Below are 17,033 nucleotides of genomic sequence, written 5' to 3' on the forward strand. Positions count from 1 at the left end.
CGAAATTTGGCCATGCTTCGACCATCTTGGGGTCTGAACATAGAAACCCCTTTTAGCCTGCCTTTAGCCTACTGATGTTTCTCATTCTATTAGGTTGTTTTCTACTGTTGTTTTTTAATACCCTTTGTATTGGTTCTTGTATTTCTGATACTGCCTCAAATATATGCCCATATATAAATAAGTACAGGTATACCCCATTTAACAGAGCAGATCTCTTCCAGGGCATTGCTTCTTGAACAGAAAAGTTGGCCTCAGAGGTAGAAAAAACATGGCAAGAATAAGGATAGGTTCCCATTGACCAAAAAATAACAGTAAACTTTTTATCCAGAGCTAGCAGCATGCATGTGTGAAATGAAACAACCAGGTCAAGTTAGCATAACACAAAGAAAAGCTTTCGAACTTTCTAGAGACCATCGTTTTTGTTTTTTTTTGTTTGTTTGTTTGTTTTTGGGGGGGGGGGCTATGTGGCCATATTCTAGAAGAGTTTATTCCTGACATTTCTAGAGACCACATGAAACCTTCCAAAATTCAATTAATGTTTAATGTTTAAAGGTCCATGCTTTTTTGAACATGTTGGGGAGAACTTTTCCTTCTGTTTTGCTTTTTGTGCATGCTTAGTAAAGGATTCTGGAGGCAGCTGCTGTTTAACTTGCCACTTGCAAGCAAGCGCCTACAGCTGCAGTAAGATCGGCTAGAATAAAATCCTATTATTTCCCACTCCAAGGTGTATTGCATTGTTTTATTGCAAGCCAGCACCCAAAGTTTGTGTTTCTGTAGCTGTCCTTCATCATCCTCCCAATGCTGGTAAGAAACCTCAGCTGGATAGAAGATGAAGGAAAAGGAGGCTAAGTAGATGTTAAAAGGAACTGCTTTTCCAGCAGCTTTGTTAAATGAAGTCTGCTTGTACTTGTCGATTAGAGCAAGTGTTTCATTGTCACACCGAACTTCCCTAGCTTTGTTGTTTAATTTTGCTTTTCTTTTTTCATTGCTTGCTGCAGTGACAGGTTTGCACCACAAATGCAGCTTTTTTGGCATGGATACGCTCAGCCTTGTAAATCAGTCTGCACAAGTTGTACATGATGCGCATCGAACAGAGTCATGGAGAAGTTATTTTTGGCTAGGTGAATCCAGCCACTCACTCTCCCTTGTCAGATAAAACTCTTCCAGTGGCAGCGACAGCAACGGGCGCTTTTGTCCTTTCTTGAGAAAAAGGAACATTTTCACTTTAAATTGCAAAGAATATGGTTAAGGCAGGTCCTTGTGCTGCTGCCATTAGAGATGGAAACGGTGTATTTTTTAATAGGAAACCCTGATAAGGAGAGTCTTAGATGGGCAAGAATGTGCACAGTTGCTATTTTCTGTCCAGGAAATTGTTTTCTGTGCAGAAAATGCATTCTCTGTGCAAAGAAACACACACACAAAACCTCACATGCTTTTTAGTGAGTGCATAGAATAAACCGCAAATAGTCTTTGAAAGCTGTATAGTTTTTGATGACTTTCTCCCAATGAGGAGAAAAATGACAAAATTACTTGCTCTTGCTTGCAAGTATAAAAAATAAGAAAATGTCCATTACTGTCACAATCCAAATGTCTTTTTGCCTGGTCACCTGAAAGCCAATCTTCGTCACCACAAGCATCTCCCAACATTATGAATGAGGAATAAAACATAGGACCCTCCCCCCCAAAGCATGGCATCATAATTTCAACTGTAAATCTTTCATTATTTCATGTAAGAATCTTTATATATACTTAGCATAAACCATAGTTAGCTGGTTTGCATGTCAGAATATGCAGTAACTGACTTTCACATGAGGGTAGGAAGAAAGCGCATGGTTCCAATAAACCATGGCTTGTCATAATCAAGTGACCCATGATCAAGAGAGATTAATTTTACTCCCTCCTGAACCTTTGCTTAAACTGTGTCCAGTTGGGATCATTTATTTTCATTGATGGCTTTCAGATCCTTCCTAGCTGTGTGAGCCAGCGTCCTTTTTCATTTGTCAGATCACCAGCCATTGGCAGCATCTCTCACATTCTGTTGTCCTGGCACCATCAACAAAAGTTTAGGCGTCTGGCATTTTTAGAGCTCTGGCTCAGCATGTGGAAGTGTTTGGAGCTGCAGGAGTCTAACTGCGATAAACTACCTCTCACACCCCAGGGACCGGTAGTCCAAGCCAGTGAAGTAAGCGGCTTGTGTGGTCCAGCAGTGTGCCATCTTTTTGCTCCCACCATCACCACCACCAATGCCATAGAAAGCCAAAGGGGAGGCTTCTGAACTGCAATCCCACTACATTTTAAGTTCATGGGGGGCAACCATTGCAATGTTAATGATACCAAACACTCATTTTATGCAGCCAATACATTCATCTCTTGCGATATTGGTATTGTCTTACCTTCACCATGGGAAATGGAGGCATAGAAAGACACTGAACTGTAGTTTCCAGATGGGTATATTCAGATAAAGCATTTCTGCATGTGTAGCAAATAAAAATAACAGGAATATAAAATGGTTAGGCTCTTGTACAGTTTGAGACATTTTTACTCTTGCAATAAAATAAATTTCCAGGCAGCTAATAATTTGTAACTAAAATAAGAAAACAGCATGACAGATGTTACTTCCAGAAGAATAAAACTTTAACCAGATGTTTTAACCTGGCATGTTCAACGGCAAATCTGTTGCTAAATGTACAGTGTAATGAGAAGGGGGGATTGCCATAGCTAAGGGACCATTACCAAAAAGGTTGTGTCTCAAGTAAGCTCTTCTCAAGAAGAAGAGCAGGACACCTGAAAGTACACACAGGTCGCGTTTAGACACAAAAGCTAAATCGTAGCTTTAGTGCTATATAAAGTAGCTTTTCCCATCCCCTCTGCACCAGACAAACGACAAGGAGATTGCATCCATTTCTTTTCAAACTAGATAAACGTTTTTCATTTCATCAAAACCCAAACAAACTCTGCCTAGTTTCAATTGTGTCTTATCTAAAGAAGGCAAGATCAGACAATGCTTTCTAACCCTAGCTTATTCAGATGACCCATAAAGCTGAGTGCAGTTCTTATTTGAAGAAAACAACACACAGCTGACCCAAGCGCCTTCATGCTAATGTATGTTTTTACTATCACACACAAACCATACTGCACACTTCATTATAATAGTGGTGTTGCTCCTTTATTACAGTACTGGTGTCAGCACAATGGTGCTCGTAATATTGGAGATCACATCCTCAAAATGTTATCATATGGGGGCCGCTTGACCAGTAATGTCAAATGGATCTCATGTCTCATAAAATTGAAGCATGCCTCAGGATACAGACAAAAGTAGGACGCAGGCCACTGTCTGACCCCCTGAAAAAAATGGGTACAGGAATATCATGCAAAGAAGATGTGAAGATCTGCATCTTCCACTTGTTCCAAACGGCTCTTGAGTTTTCCTTCAACAGTCCTAGACCTGTCTGTTTTTCCAAGTAAGCACAGTTTACTTGGACAAAGAAGGACAAACATAGTGCTGCGTGTTTAGATAACCTAATGTTTCCAATGTACAATTGGATTTTTGAGTGGCTGGTTTGGTTGTTGGTTTTCTTTGGCTGCAAAGCTATAATTGGGAAACACTATGGAGGCTTCACTGAAAGGCAACTTTGCATAAAGTTGTAAATTCACTTCTAACAGAATTCTTCTTCGGATTTGGAAGTAGCTCTCTTCCTTTTGTCCTCCTGGAGTTAGCCCAAGTTGGTCTGCTGCCTCTCCATGCCACCCTTCCAGTAGCCTCAATGCAGACACTGTAGTTCAGAGCAGATACAAATGCAAATCTGAGCCCAGCTTAGCTGTGGTTGTCCTGGTTTTGCTGGGAAAAAACATATAGGGGAACCTGTTCAGAACAAAAATATGAACAAGCCCTCTTTGAGATCAGTTGCATTGTGTAATGCTTGTAGCATATTTGCTTGTTGCAAAGCCTCCTTAAGAAACAACAAATGGCTTGTTTTGGCTTACTCATAAGAGAATGCCAGCCGCCGCCACCCCAGCGCGATATCCCTGGAAAATCTTCACATGCGTGTTTGTGTAGTTTGTGTAGCTGTACACAGATGCAGCCCAGAAGCCTGTTCTCCATCGGCTCATATCTGTTTGCAACCAACTTCTTGGCAATATTTCTCCATGTGCTCCGATTCCCTGGGAGGAGCTATGTTGAGAAAAAGGGTCGGCTTGGGTGCATGAACTGTCCTTAAGGTTAACACTCCTTCCTGTTCCCATTATTGTTAAATATATTTGCATCAGATGTTTCAGTACTTAAAGTTAATGTCTCATAAGGTAGACCTCTTGGGAATTGCAGACAAGAATGCTCCTTCCTGCTCCCATGATGGCTGTGAAGGTGAAAAATAATCTTGGCTTTTTGTTGGCCTCTAAATAGATCTGACTCTGCTAATTGGGCTTTCTAAGCCTCATGTTTCCATGGCACAAGTGTGCAGTTGTTGCCGGTCAGAACAGACATACAGAAGGCTTCTCGGAGGGTTTTTGTAAATGAATTTTTTTGTGAAAATACATTTTGTCCATTCACCCTACTCCTCCTTTTTTTTTTTTATCAGGAAGCCCCGGTATCATTATAATGGCTGCTTTAAGATTTGGTTGCAAATAATGAGGTTGCTCTGGGACATCCCTGACATCACACATTTCTCTTTCCAAAGTAACAGAGGTTTGATTCTGAATGAGAGGCCTTGTGTGCAGCAGCTTTGTCAAGCAATAAATGTGTTTAGGTTAGTTTTTAATGGGGAAGAACCATCATAGGCTTCCCTACTAGGTACCTAGGAATATACACATACAGCATCACCACCAAATGTGTTAAACAAGGAAAAGCAGGTATCACATTTATTTTAAGGGGGAAAAAGTTCAGTTCTGAAGTAAACAGACTAATCAGTATTTCAAAGAGTTTTTATTGGGGTAATTGCTGGATGGCTCTCACTTAATACCTTTAAAATCTTAACTCTGCCGCAGTCCTGTGGGTGTCTACTTGGGCTTCTGGTTGCATTTGGAGATCCCTCAGACCAGTTGGATGGATAAGAATATAAATGGCATGGATTGCCTTGAGGAAGGCTCAGGGGTACCATCCAGATACTTTGCTCATTCAATGCTATTGATCATACCAAGCTGATGGACCCTTGTTGAAATGAAGTTAGCGCTTTCTGTTCTAATGAGTCTTTATGATCACGTTGATAATTGTTTCACACAAACATTGAGGCTATTAGCTAGTATAGGAACCCTCAAGTCACATTTGTGATTCCAACTAGAGCCAACAATCTCAAGAAGGATGCATTCAATCTAAAGTGTCTTGATCTTTTTATAGATGGAAAAGTAGATGCTGGTGGATCAGTTGCCCATCCATTGCATTGTACGTGTGAAATAAACTCTTTCCTTGGCCATCCCATTCAGTGAGGTTAGGTCAATGTGCCTTTCTCCCCCAAAGAAATATGACAGTGAAAACAGAGTCATGCAGATCTGATTCCTTGGGGTTTATATTTCTAACCGTCTCTTTGTTTTCATTTTTTTAAATGTACTAATAAACCTGCCCATTTCTTTCAGGTGGGTGTACATGGCATTAGAATAGAATTCATCAATGAAAAAGGATCAAAACGCACCGCCACCTACTTACCGGAGGTTGCAAAGGAGCAAGGTCATTGTTGCACTTTATCTCATATGATCTGGTGAAGAATTTAAACATACCTAGGAACTTAAAATGCAATATTTGACCTTGCACAGATGTCAGATGTCAGATGATGGAGCAATACTTTTAATTGTAAGGGATGACTCTTCTTTAAATGCCACTTATGTATCCATAGATAAGTCCCTTTATTGGGAATGGTTTTGTAAACTGCAGCAATCCAAACGTGTGCTAACGGTTAATGTGTCAGATGGCAATTGCAGCTGGTGGAATAACATTGTCCATCTAGCCAAAGTGACAGACAGCTGCTTTTTGCCCTATGTGGCTAATCTCTGTAATATGGAAAACTTCTAAATGATGAGATGACTAACCATGAAAATATATTTGTTGTACGTTGCTTCTTGTCCGGCGCTTACTACTGGCACATAATTTGCATGTACAGTTGGCCCTCTGTATCCATGGATTCTGCATCCCCTGATTCAGCCAACTACGGTTTGAAAATATTCACACACAAAACCCCAAAAAGCAAACCTTGATTTTGCTGTTTTACTACACCATTGTACATAATGGGACCTCAGCATCCATGGGGTCCTGGAACCAAACCCCAGCCGATACCAAGGGCCCACTGTACTTTGAATTACCACCATTTGGAATGGAGTAGAGACCAGGCAGTGGACTCTCTTGCATCCAAATTTTAGGGGCCTCTAGACTTTATATTTTTTTCAGGTGCCCTTCTAAAAAATGCAATATGTGAATAAGACAAATGATCTGGAAATGCTTATCATGCAGGCCAGAGGATCAGGACTGGCTAGCTTTGTCTTGTCAAATGGACACTGGATTGCAAGCTAAGTGTTGCTTTTGCATTATGGATGGAATGGCCTTAAGGCCACCAGCAAATATCATAAGATGCCAACATATTAATGAGGAAAGACGAAAGTGAGTCACAGCTTGAACTGGAAACCACTAGTTTGACCTAGTTGTCTTTGGAGACAGAAGTGATTGCTCTGTTCCTCTTCAGATCTCTATGGCAGGTTATAGATCGCCCATTTAGGGCGGTCTGCACCCGCCCCTTTCCCCGGTGTATCGGGGCCTCAGCGTGCAGAGCGGCAGCCGCTGAGGCCCCGATCCGCCGCTTTTCAGGCTGCGGGGAAGCAGCAAAACGCCACTTCCCCGCAGCCTGAAAAGGGGTGTCCCTGGGGCTTCAAGCCCCAAGGACACCCCGTGGCAGTGGGAAGAAGAGAAAGGGGCCGCTTGGCCCCTTTCTCTTTTAGTCCACTGGGCGCAGCCGTCTGAAGGCTGCACCCAGCGGACTAAACCAGGAAGGAGCTCCGAAACGGAGCTCCTTCCTGCTCCATGTTCAGGGCGCACTAAGCGCCCTGGCGCGGAGCAAGGACATCATGTCCGCGCCGCCCCGTCTAGAGGCGGCGCGGCTGTGACGTCCTCACGGCGGTGGCCATATGGAAGGGCCGCCGCCGTTTAGTGCGTGACGAGCACGCACTAGGGTTAGGGCGGTGCGGAAGCACTGCCCTTTTGTAACCCTAGTGCGTGCTCGTCACGCACTAAAGTGCCGGTCTGTAACCGGCCTATGATTGACAACCTAGTGTGTAGTTTGCATTGGAAACTCAGAGTTTAAATCAGTTCTGTTTTGAGTTGCTAAGTGCCAGTAAGAGGAAGCAGTGGTAATGGCTTTAGCCTATCTTTCTGTCTCTACAGAAGTCGCATATAGATCAGGGTTCCCATCCTCCATAGTAGGCAAAGGCGGTCTCACCCTGTGGCATGCTATATTTAAAAGGCACAGGCCTGCCATCTCATCTTTTGGGGAAGCTCTGGGAACTCTTGTGATACCAAAAAACAAAGCTGCTGCCACACTCACCAGCAGTTTTCTCATCCAGCAAACTTTGTTTCCATTTTTCTTTTTCCGTTCTTATTTTTGCATTAGATATACTTCTGTGTCTCTATATAAAAGCTTAGAATATCTATATATATCCCCAGGAGTAACCCTCAAAAGGTAATTAATTCTTAGAGTCAAGGAGACCACTGCAACCCACTTATAGATTAAGAAGCTTCAGATAATGGCTTAAGCTTGTGCCTTTATCCTTCTGTATCATCTAAGAAATAGTGATGGCTTCTTACAAACAATGGGTTTGATGGATTTGCCAGGCTCATTAACCCTATGTGAAAAAATATTTAACTGTGGAGACTTGTGAAACAAAGTAATAGTGGGCACAATCCAGCAAGTCCTGCTATTGCACAGCTGCCATTCGCAAGCGCCATTGAACTGGGCAGTGGTTCAGCAACAGTTGTCCTTTCTCTTTGTTAATTACCATTTATTCTCTATGCATTGCTGTGACACAGCTTCTTTGACAAACGTAAGTTACATGTTTGCTGTTCTTCATTTTGGAGCGATATCAGATGGGTTTTACTTCAGGGGCCTTTTGACACAGGTTGCTTCTAAGCCTTTTTCTATGCTCAGTTGGCCTGCACAGGTGTAATTCAACCTTACATCGGTGTATGTCTTTTTCTGTTTTTGGTCAGCGTGGATATTGGTATTCCTTTCTTTCCTCTGCAATGATCCATGTGCCCCCCGCTCCACAGCCATTCTGTGCCAGCTGGAGTAGATTGGAGAAACATCTGGCTATGTCCCTGTAGCCAGATGCAAAATGCTTACATCATGGAGACTTCTGCAGGACTCAGCAGATAATCATTTTATGTCTGACTATGGGGAATATAGCCTGATGCTTCCCTGATTCCCACCCACAACCCAAAATGGTATGGCTATGCAGCAACTTTATTTATATATTCATTTTATATGATGCCGGAGTGGGACCCAAGGCAGCTCACAGTAAGTTTGTGTGAATGGCCAGCCAGATAGTTCTGTATGTGGAACTAGTATGCTGTGCCATACAGGACTCCAGCCTTGAAGTATAAACACAACACTATTTGTCTATAGTTATTCTACTCCATTGAGCTTGAAGGGAGGCACCTGTGATCCCCTTCCCTGGTTTTCTTCACAGTATCCCTGTGACGTAGGTTAGGCTGAGAGGGAAAGGGACCGGCCCAAAATCATCCACACCTGAGTGGGGATTTGAACCTGGGCCTCTGTGGCTATAGCCCCACACTCCTCTCTAGCCACTGCACCACACTTCATAGTTTAGCAACAGGATTAGTGGTGACATTTTTCTGTTTTGGTGCTCATTTGAGTTTATTCATTTTTAAATACTTTCTGCCCGTAGAGATGTGACATTGCCATGCAAATGAATCATATAGGCCTGTGTGTTCTTTGAAACAAGTTCAGGTTTTTATGTATATGTTATGATTGAGTCCTGTTTTTAAAGAAACCGAGAGCAGATTTATGTAGGCCTTGTAATTCATCTGATGGGGCACTCCTCTTCACAGGAAGACATTAGAGTCCCAATTTCTTTTTGCAAAAGCTGCTAAGAAAGGGATGGCAGTCATGTGGCCCTCCAGGTATTGTTGGGCTCCTGCTTCCAGAATTCTTTATTATTAGCTATGCTGGCTAGGATTGCTGGGAGTTGCAGTCCAACAGCATCTGGAGGGCCATAGGTTGCCCAGCTGTGGTCTAAGAGGAGAGATATGGGCATGCCCCCTGGTCCAGGCGGAGGCTGAGGAGGGGGGCTAATGACTTATAGAAGTAATGGCTTGCAACGCAGTTTCCGATACCTGTTTTCTAATACATGCTTTCTGGTGAATCTCAACAGGATGGGACCATATTCAGACCATAGATTCCTTATTGAGGAAAGGAGGCTACAAAGCTCCAATTACAAATGATTTCAGGAAAACAATAAAACTGACCAGGTATGAGGTTATTTGGATATATGCTTATAATCTGGTGTCTGCTTTTCACATTTGGATGATTTTAAAACACTGGTAATAAATGAACAGTCTTTCTTTGAAGCATCTCCCCAGATAATTTCTAAAGTCAGTTTTGAGAAGGAGTGTGCAAATGCAGATCATCTTGAGTGAAACTGGTTATCTAAATTCATTCTGCGATCTGGTTTTAACTCTATTTCAGGGGGAAATGATGAGATGATGATGATGAAGGAGATGAATCTTTCTAAAAATTATGTCTGTATATGCCTTCACATCACCAATCAACCTATGGTGATTCCATAGGGTTTTCTTAGGCAAGGAATATTCAGAGGTGGATTTGCAAGTTCCTTCCACTGAAATGTTGCCTACAGCACCTAACATCCCATACATCCCATGGTGGTTTCCCATCCAAGTACTAACTAGGGCTGATCCTGCTGAGCTTCAAAGATCAGATGGAATCTGGTGCCTTCAGTGTATTTAATGCACACTAAAATTTAACAGAAAACTTTCCAACATTTTAGGGAACAAGAAGAATGTTAGGAGAGAAATACCAAAAGACGGATTCCTTATTTTTATGTGAACTTATTTTTGTGGTTCCCTATAGAATCCTAGAGTTGGAAGAGACCCCAAGAAGGGCCCTGATCCAGTCCAATCCCATTCTGCCATGCAGGAAATCTCAATTAAAGCATCCCCATTGACAGATGTCCATCCTGCCTCTGTTTAAAGACCTCCAAGGAAGGAGACTCCACAACACTCCCTAACCTTAACCCTAACCCTAACTCCACTATACTCCGAGGAAGTGTCTTCCACTGTCGAACAGCCCTGACTGTCAGGAGGTTGCTCCTAATGTTGAGGTGGAATCTCTTTTCCTGTAGCTTGCGTCCATTGTTCCGCGTTCTAGTCTCTGGAGCAGCAGAAAACAAGCTTGGTCCCTCCTCAATATGACATCCCTTCAAGTATTTAAACAGGGCTATCATATCACCTCTTAATCTTCTCTTCTCCAGACTAAACATCCACAGCTCCCTGAGTCTTTCCTCATAGGGCATGGTTTCCAGACCCTTCACCATTTTAGTCACCCTCCTTTGAACACATGGCTCCACTTTCTCAATGTCCTTTTTGAATTGTGGTGCCCAGAACTGGACACAATATTCCAGGTGGGGCCTGACCAGAGCAGAGTACAGTGGCACTATTACTTCCCTTGATCTAGACACTATACTTCTATTGATGCAGCCTAAAATCGCATTGGCCTTGTTAGCTGCTGCATTGCAGTGTTGACTCATGTTCAATTTGGTGTCTACTTGGACTCCCAGATCCCTTTCACACGTGGTCTCGTGTTATTTTATAACCTCTCTTCTCCCCCACCCCCCTTCTTTTTGCCCTTTCCTTTTAGGTATCGTAGTGAGAAGATGACCATGAGTTACACAGAATACCTTGCCCACCGCCAGCACCACCACTTCCAGAACGGCATTGGGCACAGCCTTCCACCATACAACCATTACTCCTGACACTGAGCCGCATGACCAGTCCTTGGACCTCTCTGCAGACCTCTTCCCGGGAGACCCGGCCCCCTCTTGGTCTAGCTATCTCTATTACTGTACCATTTTATGATGATAGTTTCCGTTGCCATGATGACGCTTCTCCGTGGTAGGTTAAGTTCACCATGGCAACGGGTGGAAACGCTGCATCATTAACGGAAAAAACATCCCTTCATTCTTTCTTTTTTAAAAAAAATAGTATTAAGTCACTGTGGGCTTATTAGGGTTTTCTTTGGGTTCTATTTTTTTCACAGCATATAAAAACTCGGGACTTTTTTATATATAAAATTTTAAATTTCTACTTCGTGAACATTGAAATTATATCAATCAAGGTTTTCTGTGAGACTGGGGAATAGAGGGAAAGAGTTTAATGCTTAAGAGTTTGAACTAGATAGAGAGAGACAGAGAGGAAAGCAAGGTCAGCTGCTCACAAAATAATAAGACATATCGGATTTGGGTCAGAAGAACCAGGAGACCTAAGTAGGACTAGCCCTGCAATTCCTCAAAATCTTTCTCACAAGGAAAGGTTTTCGTTCTTTCATGTAGGCAAATGCGTAGATCCTCAGAGTCCTGTCCTGGTGGGCCCAGGAGGGACAACGATAGGATAAATGACCCGATTGGGAGAAGATAAAGACAACGATTTTTGACAGGAGAGATCCGGTAATCATAGGATAAATTTCATTGCTTGCCCAGGCTGGGATCCTGGTTCCACTGACTTGGCAAGATGTTTCTGATACGAATCACTGGAACTGAAATCTCATCCCAAGCGGCTGATCTGGGAAAACTGTGGTCCACCTTCCCATCCATGGGACTTGAAAGGAGGAGGTGGCTTCTCACTTTCCCTGTCAGTGCCTTGTGCAGCCCCTCTTTCCAGCAAAGGGATATGCGCAGGAGTGAGGGACCGATGCGCCGACAAGGTTCAGCATCTAGCACCAATGCCGTTCGGAGATTCCTAAGCTAGGAGTTGCTTTCGTCACCGAAATGATTGGCAGATAGCAACGGTTGCGTTAGGAAGTCAATGGATTTAGGTATTAGTGCCTTCAACTAGGATGCAAGTTTTACTGAAACAATAGGAAGAAAAGCAGGGAAGTAGAACCATGACTGTCGAAATCCTTCATTTACTGAGAGCAGGCGAGGGATGAAATTTCGACGGAAGGGAGCAAAATTTGACTTTCTTCCTTCCGTCCCGTGAAATTTCGGTCTCTGGACGTTTGTTACATTACAGTTTAGCCGAACTCAGTTAGTCCTTATAGAAAGAGGGGGGTAGGGATGAGTAGTGTTTTTGGATATCAGGTGTCTGGAGAGTACCGTGACGCTGGTTGGAGTCCTCTCTTGTATGGAAGAGGCAAATGGAGTCACTGACGGACGCTCCAGTAATGGGGATGGGAATAGAAAGAAAGGTATTGATGAAGTTGGAAGGCCTCAGTTGGGGCCATCGCCTTGTCCTGTGCACTTCCAAATCTCTCATGAACTTTGAGTATGGCAAAGTGCATATTCAGGGGGAGAGAGAATAGGACCTGCCCTTTTGCTAGGAGACCTCCTTTTTGGCAGAAATGGCTAGCAACTAGTGAAAAGCATCCTCAGATTTTATTCCAAGGGGTAACTGGGCATATAGGGAAGCAGGCAGAGCTGGTTCTCACAGGAGCCACCATCATTCCTTCATCCATTGCATTTAAATGTCCAAATATTAACTTTCTGTTTTGCTGCCTTAATTTTTTAAGTGAACAGAAGGCCTGAAAAACACACACACACACAAAAGATAGCCGGCGAGATGCAGCGGGCGGATAAAAGAGCTGGCCATCGCTTCTTGTTGTGAAGATGCTTGGTACGGTTCTCTTTTACGTTTCCCCCCGCGCTTGGTATGCCGAGGAGAGGTTTCACCTCGAAACGAAAGCTGCCATCCAACGGCTATCTGATTGCAATTTTTTTGTTTTTCGCCCTCGAAAGGGAAACTTGAGCACAAGCCGAAAAAGAAAACGACATTGTCTGCTGCAAACATTTGAGACATCAGCCATGGCCACCCGGTCCCGTCTTTCTCCATCCTCTCATGAACGAACGGCTCATGCTTCTGGGTGAGCTCCTCATTTAGACGTTTTTTTAAAAGAAAGATCTATTATATATATAAATATATGTGTATTTAAAGGTGCTAATCAACCTTGAGCAGGTCACGTGACTGGTCATGCGGACTCGAAAGATCATATCAGATTTCTTTTTTTAAAGGAAAAAAATCCTCAATATATGCAGATGTTATACAGAATTTCTTACCAGTGTAATAATGATATACTGATTTAAATAAAACAAATCCTGCAGGGTTTGAAGGACAAGGTCAGCAATACTTCCCACCGTGGCTTTGGGGGAGGAACGTTTTTTGAAAAGGATCGTTTTGTCTCCCTTTTCCCCTCCTTTTTAATAACGCGGCATAATGCACAATGCGTTCTTTTTCTTTCTTTCTTTTCCCCTTATCTCTCAGTAGCTGATGCTTGGGAAATTAAAAGTTCAAAGGGTTATGCAAACTGGAAAGGTGTGATTGATATATATATATATATATATATATATATATATATGGAAACAAACCTCCGGACCCTTCTGAACCTGTCTTACAACGGTTTGCAAGGTGTCAGCTTTGGGCAGAAGCTTCAGCGACGTTCTGTTTTTTTTTAACATGTCGATAAAAACCAGTTTCTCTGTGAGTTTGCATTTTGTGCTGCTGCCGCCGCCACCTCCTTCCCTTGGGATACAAAAATGCCAACAGCGCACGGGACTGCGACGTTCCCTGTTTAACTTTTTTGCACATAGTGCGCCGTGCAACGTGGGAGCCGCACTCGGTCCATTTTCCCAAAACCAACCGGAAGGACGAAGCTTGAAACATTCCCCCCCCCCCCCCCACAGTTTTCTCCTCGATGTGCAAATTACAATGCGAGGTGGGGGTTTTTTGAGGAGGGCGCATGGGACAAGGGAAAGGATATCAGTTCCAAATCCAAGACTGATTGTCACCTTCCTCTTTACCGGCCTCTGAGCATCGTCGATCGACATTTTTTTTCTTCCTTTTGCCTTATTTCATTCCAAAAAGGCTAGCTTTAAACCATTTGGTTTCCTGCGCCCATATATATATATATATATATATTTGCGTGGCAGAGGCGACTGCGGAACAAACCTCTCTGGCTCCGCGTGAGGGTTTGAACTCCCAAAACACACGCACACATGCAGTTGCCAAGAGGCTGGAGTTTTGCATGTTCCTTTTATCTTGGTTGCCCTGCACGCATCTTCTCGACTCGGGCGACGCAAGACGGGCAGCAAAACACGGGGGTACCAAAAACAGTGCCACGCGGCCAGCCAGAAGCAGCTGTCCCCCCCCCCCCCCAATTTTCCGGTGTTTTATCACGATTTGTCTTCAACCGTGCGGGTTCTCGAAAACCGTCTGGAGTAGGTGACATCTCTTGTGTGTTGGATTGTACCAAAGAATCTTCTAGCCAAGCCTAAATGCTGCTCCGTAAAACAAATAACAGAACGCCTGCCTTCCGGTCCTTCCAAAGTCTCTGCAGGATTCAAAAAACAAAAAAATAATGGGTTTAACTTTTTTTATTTTTGTACAGTTTCTAACTGATTTTTTGCTAGTGATGTTAATTGAATTAAGGTTGTTGTGTTTTTTTTTCCCCCGAGGAGCCGACGCAAAAAAACCCTCCTCCGTCGAAATAAAAACTGGTGACTTTTATGTTTGAAATAAAATAATATAGAAACCCGAAAGTGTGCCTCTCAGATTTTAAAAGAAATAAAAAGGGTTTCTGGTTACATTTACGAAGACCAGCAATGATTCTTTATATACAAAGATATGTGTTGTTGTTTTCCTTGTTTTCGTTTTTGTTATTATTATTATTATTATTACTGTTTCGGAAGAAGAAAAATGATGATGAAATAAAAACTTCCTTTTGCTCTGGATCCAGTCGCTGGATAAATGCACTGAGAAAAAACAAACCTTTTGTAACAACTTAATGACTGTTTTTTGTATATCGAACTTGATTCTTTCCAAAAGATTTGGATCTAGTTTCTAAGTTATTTTAGTGGGGTTTTTTTATATATGTTACAAGAATTGTTCACCAGCATAACTAGTTAATCTCCGATGCAAAAAGGTGACACACAACACAAAAAGAAATGGGCTTTATGAAACCGCCTGGCGTGGTTTTGGAGCCCCTATTTTTCCCCCTTTCCTTTCCTTAGTAACTTGACTATCGATTACGATATTATCACAGATTACCGCAAACCTCCTTCCGTTTTTAAACTAGATCCTCCCTTCCTTCCCGTGTTTATTTGCTATTAGTGTGAAGAAGAAGAAGAATAAAAAACTTGATTAAAATGGGCATTTTTTTATAAGCTTAAAGGGTAAAAAAATAAAATGAGGAAAAAAGCAAAAAAAATTAATCTAGAAGGTAATTTGTGGGTCTGTGAGATATAATGGCTGTGGAAAGATATTGTAGTAGTTTTAACACTATTGTTATTACCTTTTAAAAAAACCATTTATCCAATAAAATAAGGAGAAAAAGAAACATTCATAGCTGCTTGTACTTATGCTTTTCCTTAAGGGCTTGGCCTGGCCGGGTTCAACCAGGAGGAGGAAACGTAGCTAAAAGTGGTTGAACCCTCTCCTGCCTAGTCTTTGTCTTGCTATTTTAGGGGGGGGATGCAACTTTAGCTTTTCGGGGTGGATTAATAGGAACACCCGCTGCAAGGAAAGGCTGGGTATGATTGGGAAATCCACTTCGTGATGGAGAAGTTGAAATAACTGTGGCCAAGATCCTGCATGGGACGCCTTAGCTATGCTCTGTCTCCAGATCCAGCCCCTTAAAACCCAGCTTAAAAGCCAGGCAGCATTCAGCCCCATCCGGCCAGCAAACCATGGTGAGCTGACCAAGATTGGGAAGTCTTGCAGGGTCTGGTCACAACTCTTCATTCTATACAATGGTTGGAAAGGACTGCTCACATCGTCCGAAAGCACCCCTGCAAAACTTCACTGAGGCTGCCTGGCTTTTAAGGTGGGTAAAGGGGCATTTGTGGTCATAGGGATGGTGTGAATGTGAATGCTTACGAGGTTGGAAGCCTAGTTTATGACTTCATAACTGTCCAAACAAAGTTTGATGAGGAATCGCACAGGGCCTTTCCCCATTAGACTGTTGCATGGAGCCCAGGTGGCGCAGTGGTTAAATGCCGGTCCTGAAGCCACAAGGTTGTGAGTTCGATCCCAGGGCTCCAAGGTTGGTTCAGCCTTCCATCCTTTTGCAGGTTGGTAAAATGAGTCCCTGGCTTGTTGGGGGCAATTGGCTTACAGATTGTAAACCGCTTAGAGAGCGCTGAGTCCACTGATAAGCCGTATAGAAATATAAATTCCATTGCTTTTGTATGGAGCTGCCGTACAACTTGGCTGCCTATGCAAGGGGTTTTAAAGGCATCTCTGCAAAACAGCGGCAACATGTAAACAGTTCCTGTTTGGATTTTCCTCTCCTGTGGACTTCCATGTTAGGCCATAATACAGACCTACCCTCTTCAATAAATGTAAGAACTTGTTCCATCAGGCTGGAGAATCTTTTCAATCCCAGAGCTAAGTTCTTTTCTGCGTAACTCTTTAGAAGCTGCTTGTCAGAAACTGACGTGGCCAGAGCAAAATCCTTTTACTTTCTCTTCCACTTGCCCTGTCTGTGTGCCCTAAGGAAGGAGCTGGCATTTTACCAGAATCCAAGCTGCTAACAGAGGAAAAGATTAGTCTTTTTCCTGCATCAGCAGCTCATTAAAAGGCAGAGTTTCCCTGCAGCTTTTGTAAGGTCTCCTATTGTGGAAAATGTATAGAACAGGATAATTTGACCTGCAGATTTCCAGTTTTCAATGATGTCGGCACAGCAAACATGGCTGTTTGTGAAGACAGGTAAGACCTGTGCCATGGAAGCTACTCCACAACTGCACATCTTTTACTAGAAGGCGTATTTACTAAGGAGGAGCTGAATGGATCCTCCACAAGTTTCAAATTATAATCTAAC

General features: G+C 42.9%; 1 protein-coding gene across 2 annotated transcripts in view; it reads left to right on the plus strand.

The window, feature by feature from the left end:
* LOC149308792 (uncharacterized) overlaps positions 1 to 16,298 on the plus strand; it is an 88,377-nt gene extending 72,079 nt beyond the window's left edge. Inside the window, exons 5-8 of one of the 2 annotated variants that reach the window (XR_016282188.1) lie at positions 5,566 to 5,656; positions 9,364 to 9,460; positions 10,866 to 13,082; positions 13,484 to 16,298. Coding sequence is in view for 1 of the 2 variants with exons in the window: in XM_089536471.1 (XP_089392597.1) it covers positions 5,566 to 5,656; positions 9,364 to 9,460; positions 10,866 to 10,980 (303 nt within the window). In the remaining variant the exon portion in view is untranslated. Of the gene's footprint in view, positions 1 to 5,565; positions 5,657 to 9,363; positions 9,461 to 10,865 lie in introns of both variants that reach the window. The other variant, XM_089536471.1, reaches the window with a different exon arrangement.
* Positions 16,299 to 17,033: the final 735 nt, after the last annotated feature.

Source organism: Sceloporus occidentalis, unplaced genomic scaffold (genome assembly GCF_023333645.1).
Source record: "Sceloporus occidentalis isolate IW3139 unplaced genomic scaffold, rSceOcc1.0.p SCAF_8, whole genome shotgun sequence".
Lineage (NCBI taxonomy): Eukaryota > Metazoa > Chordata > Lepidosauria > Squamata > Phrynosomatidae > Sceloporus > Sceloporus occidentalis.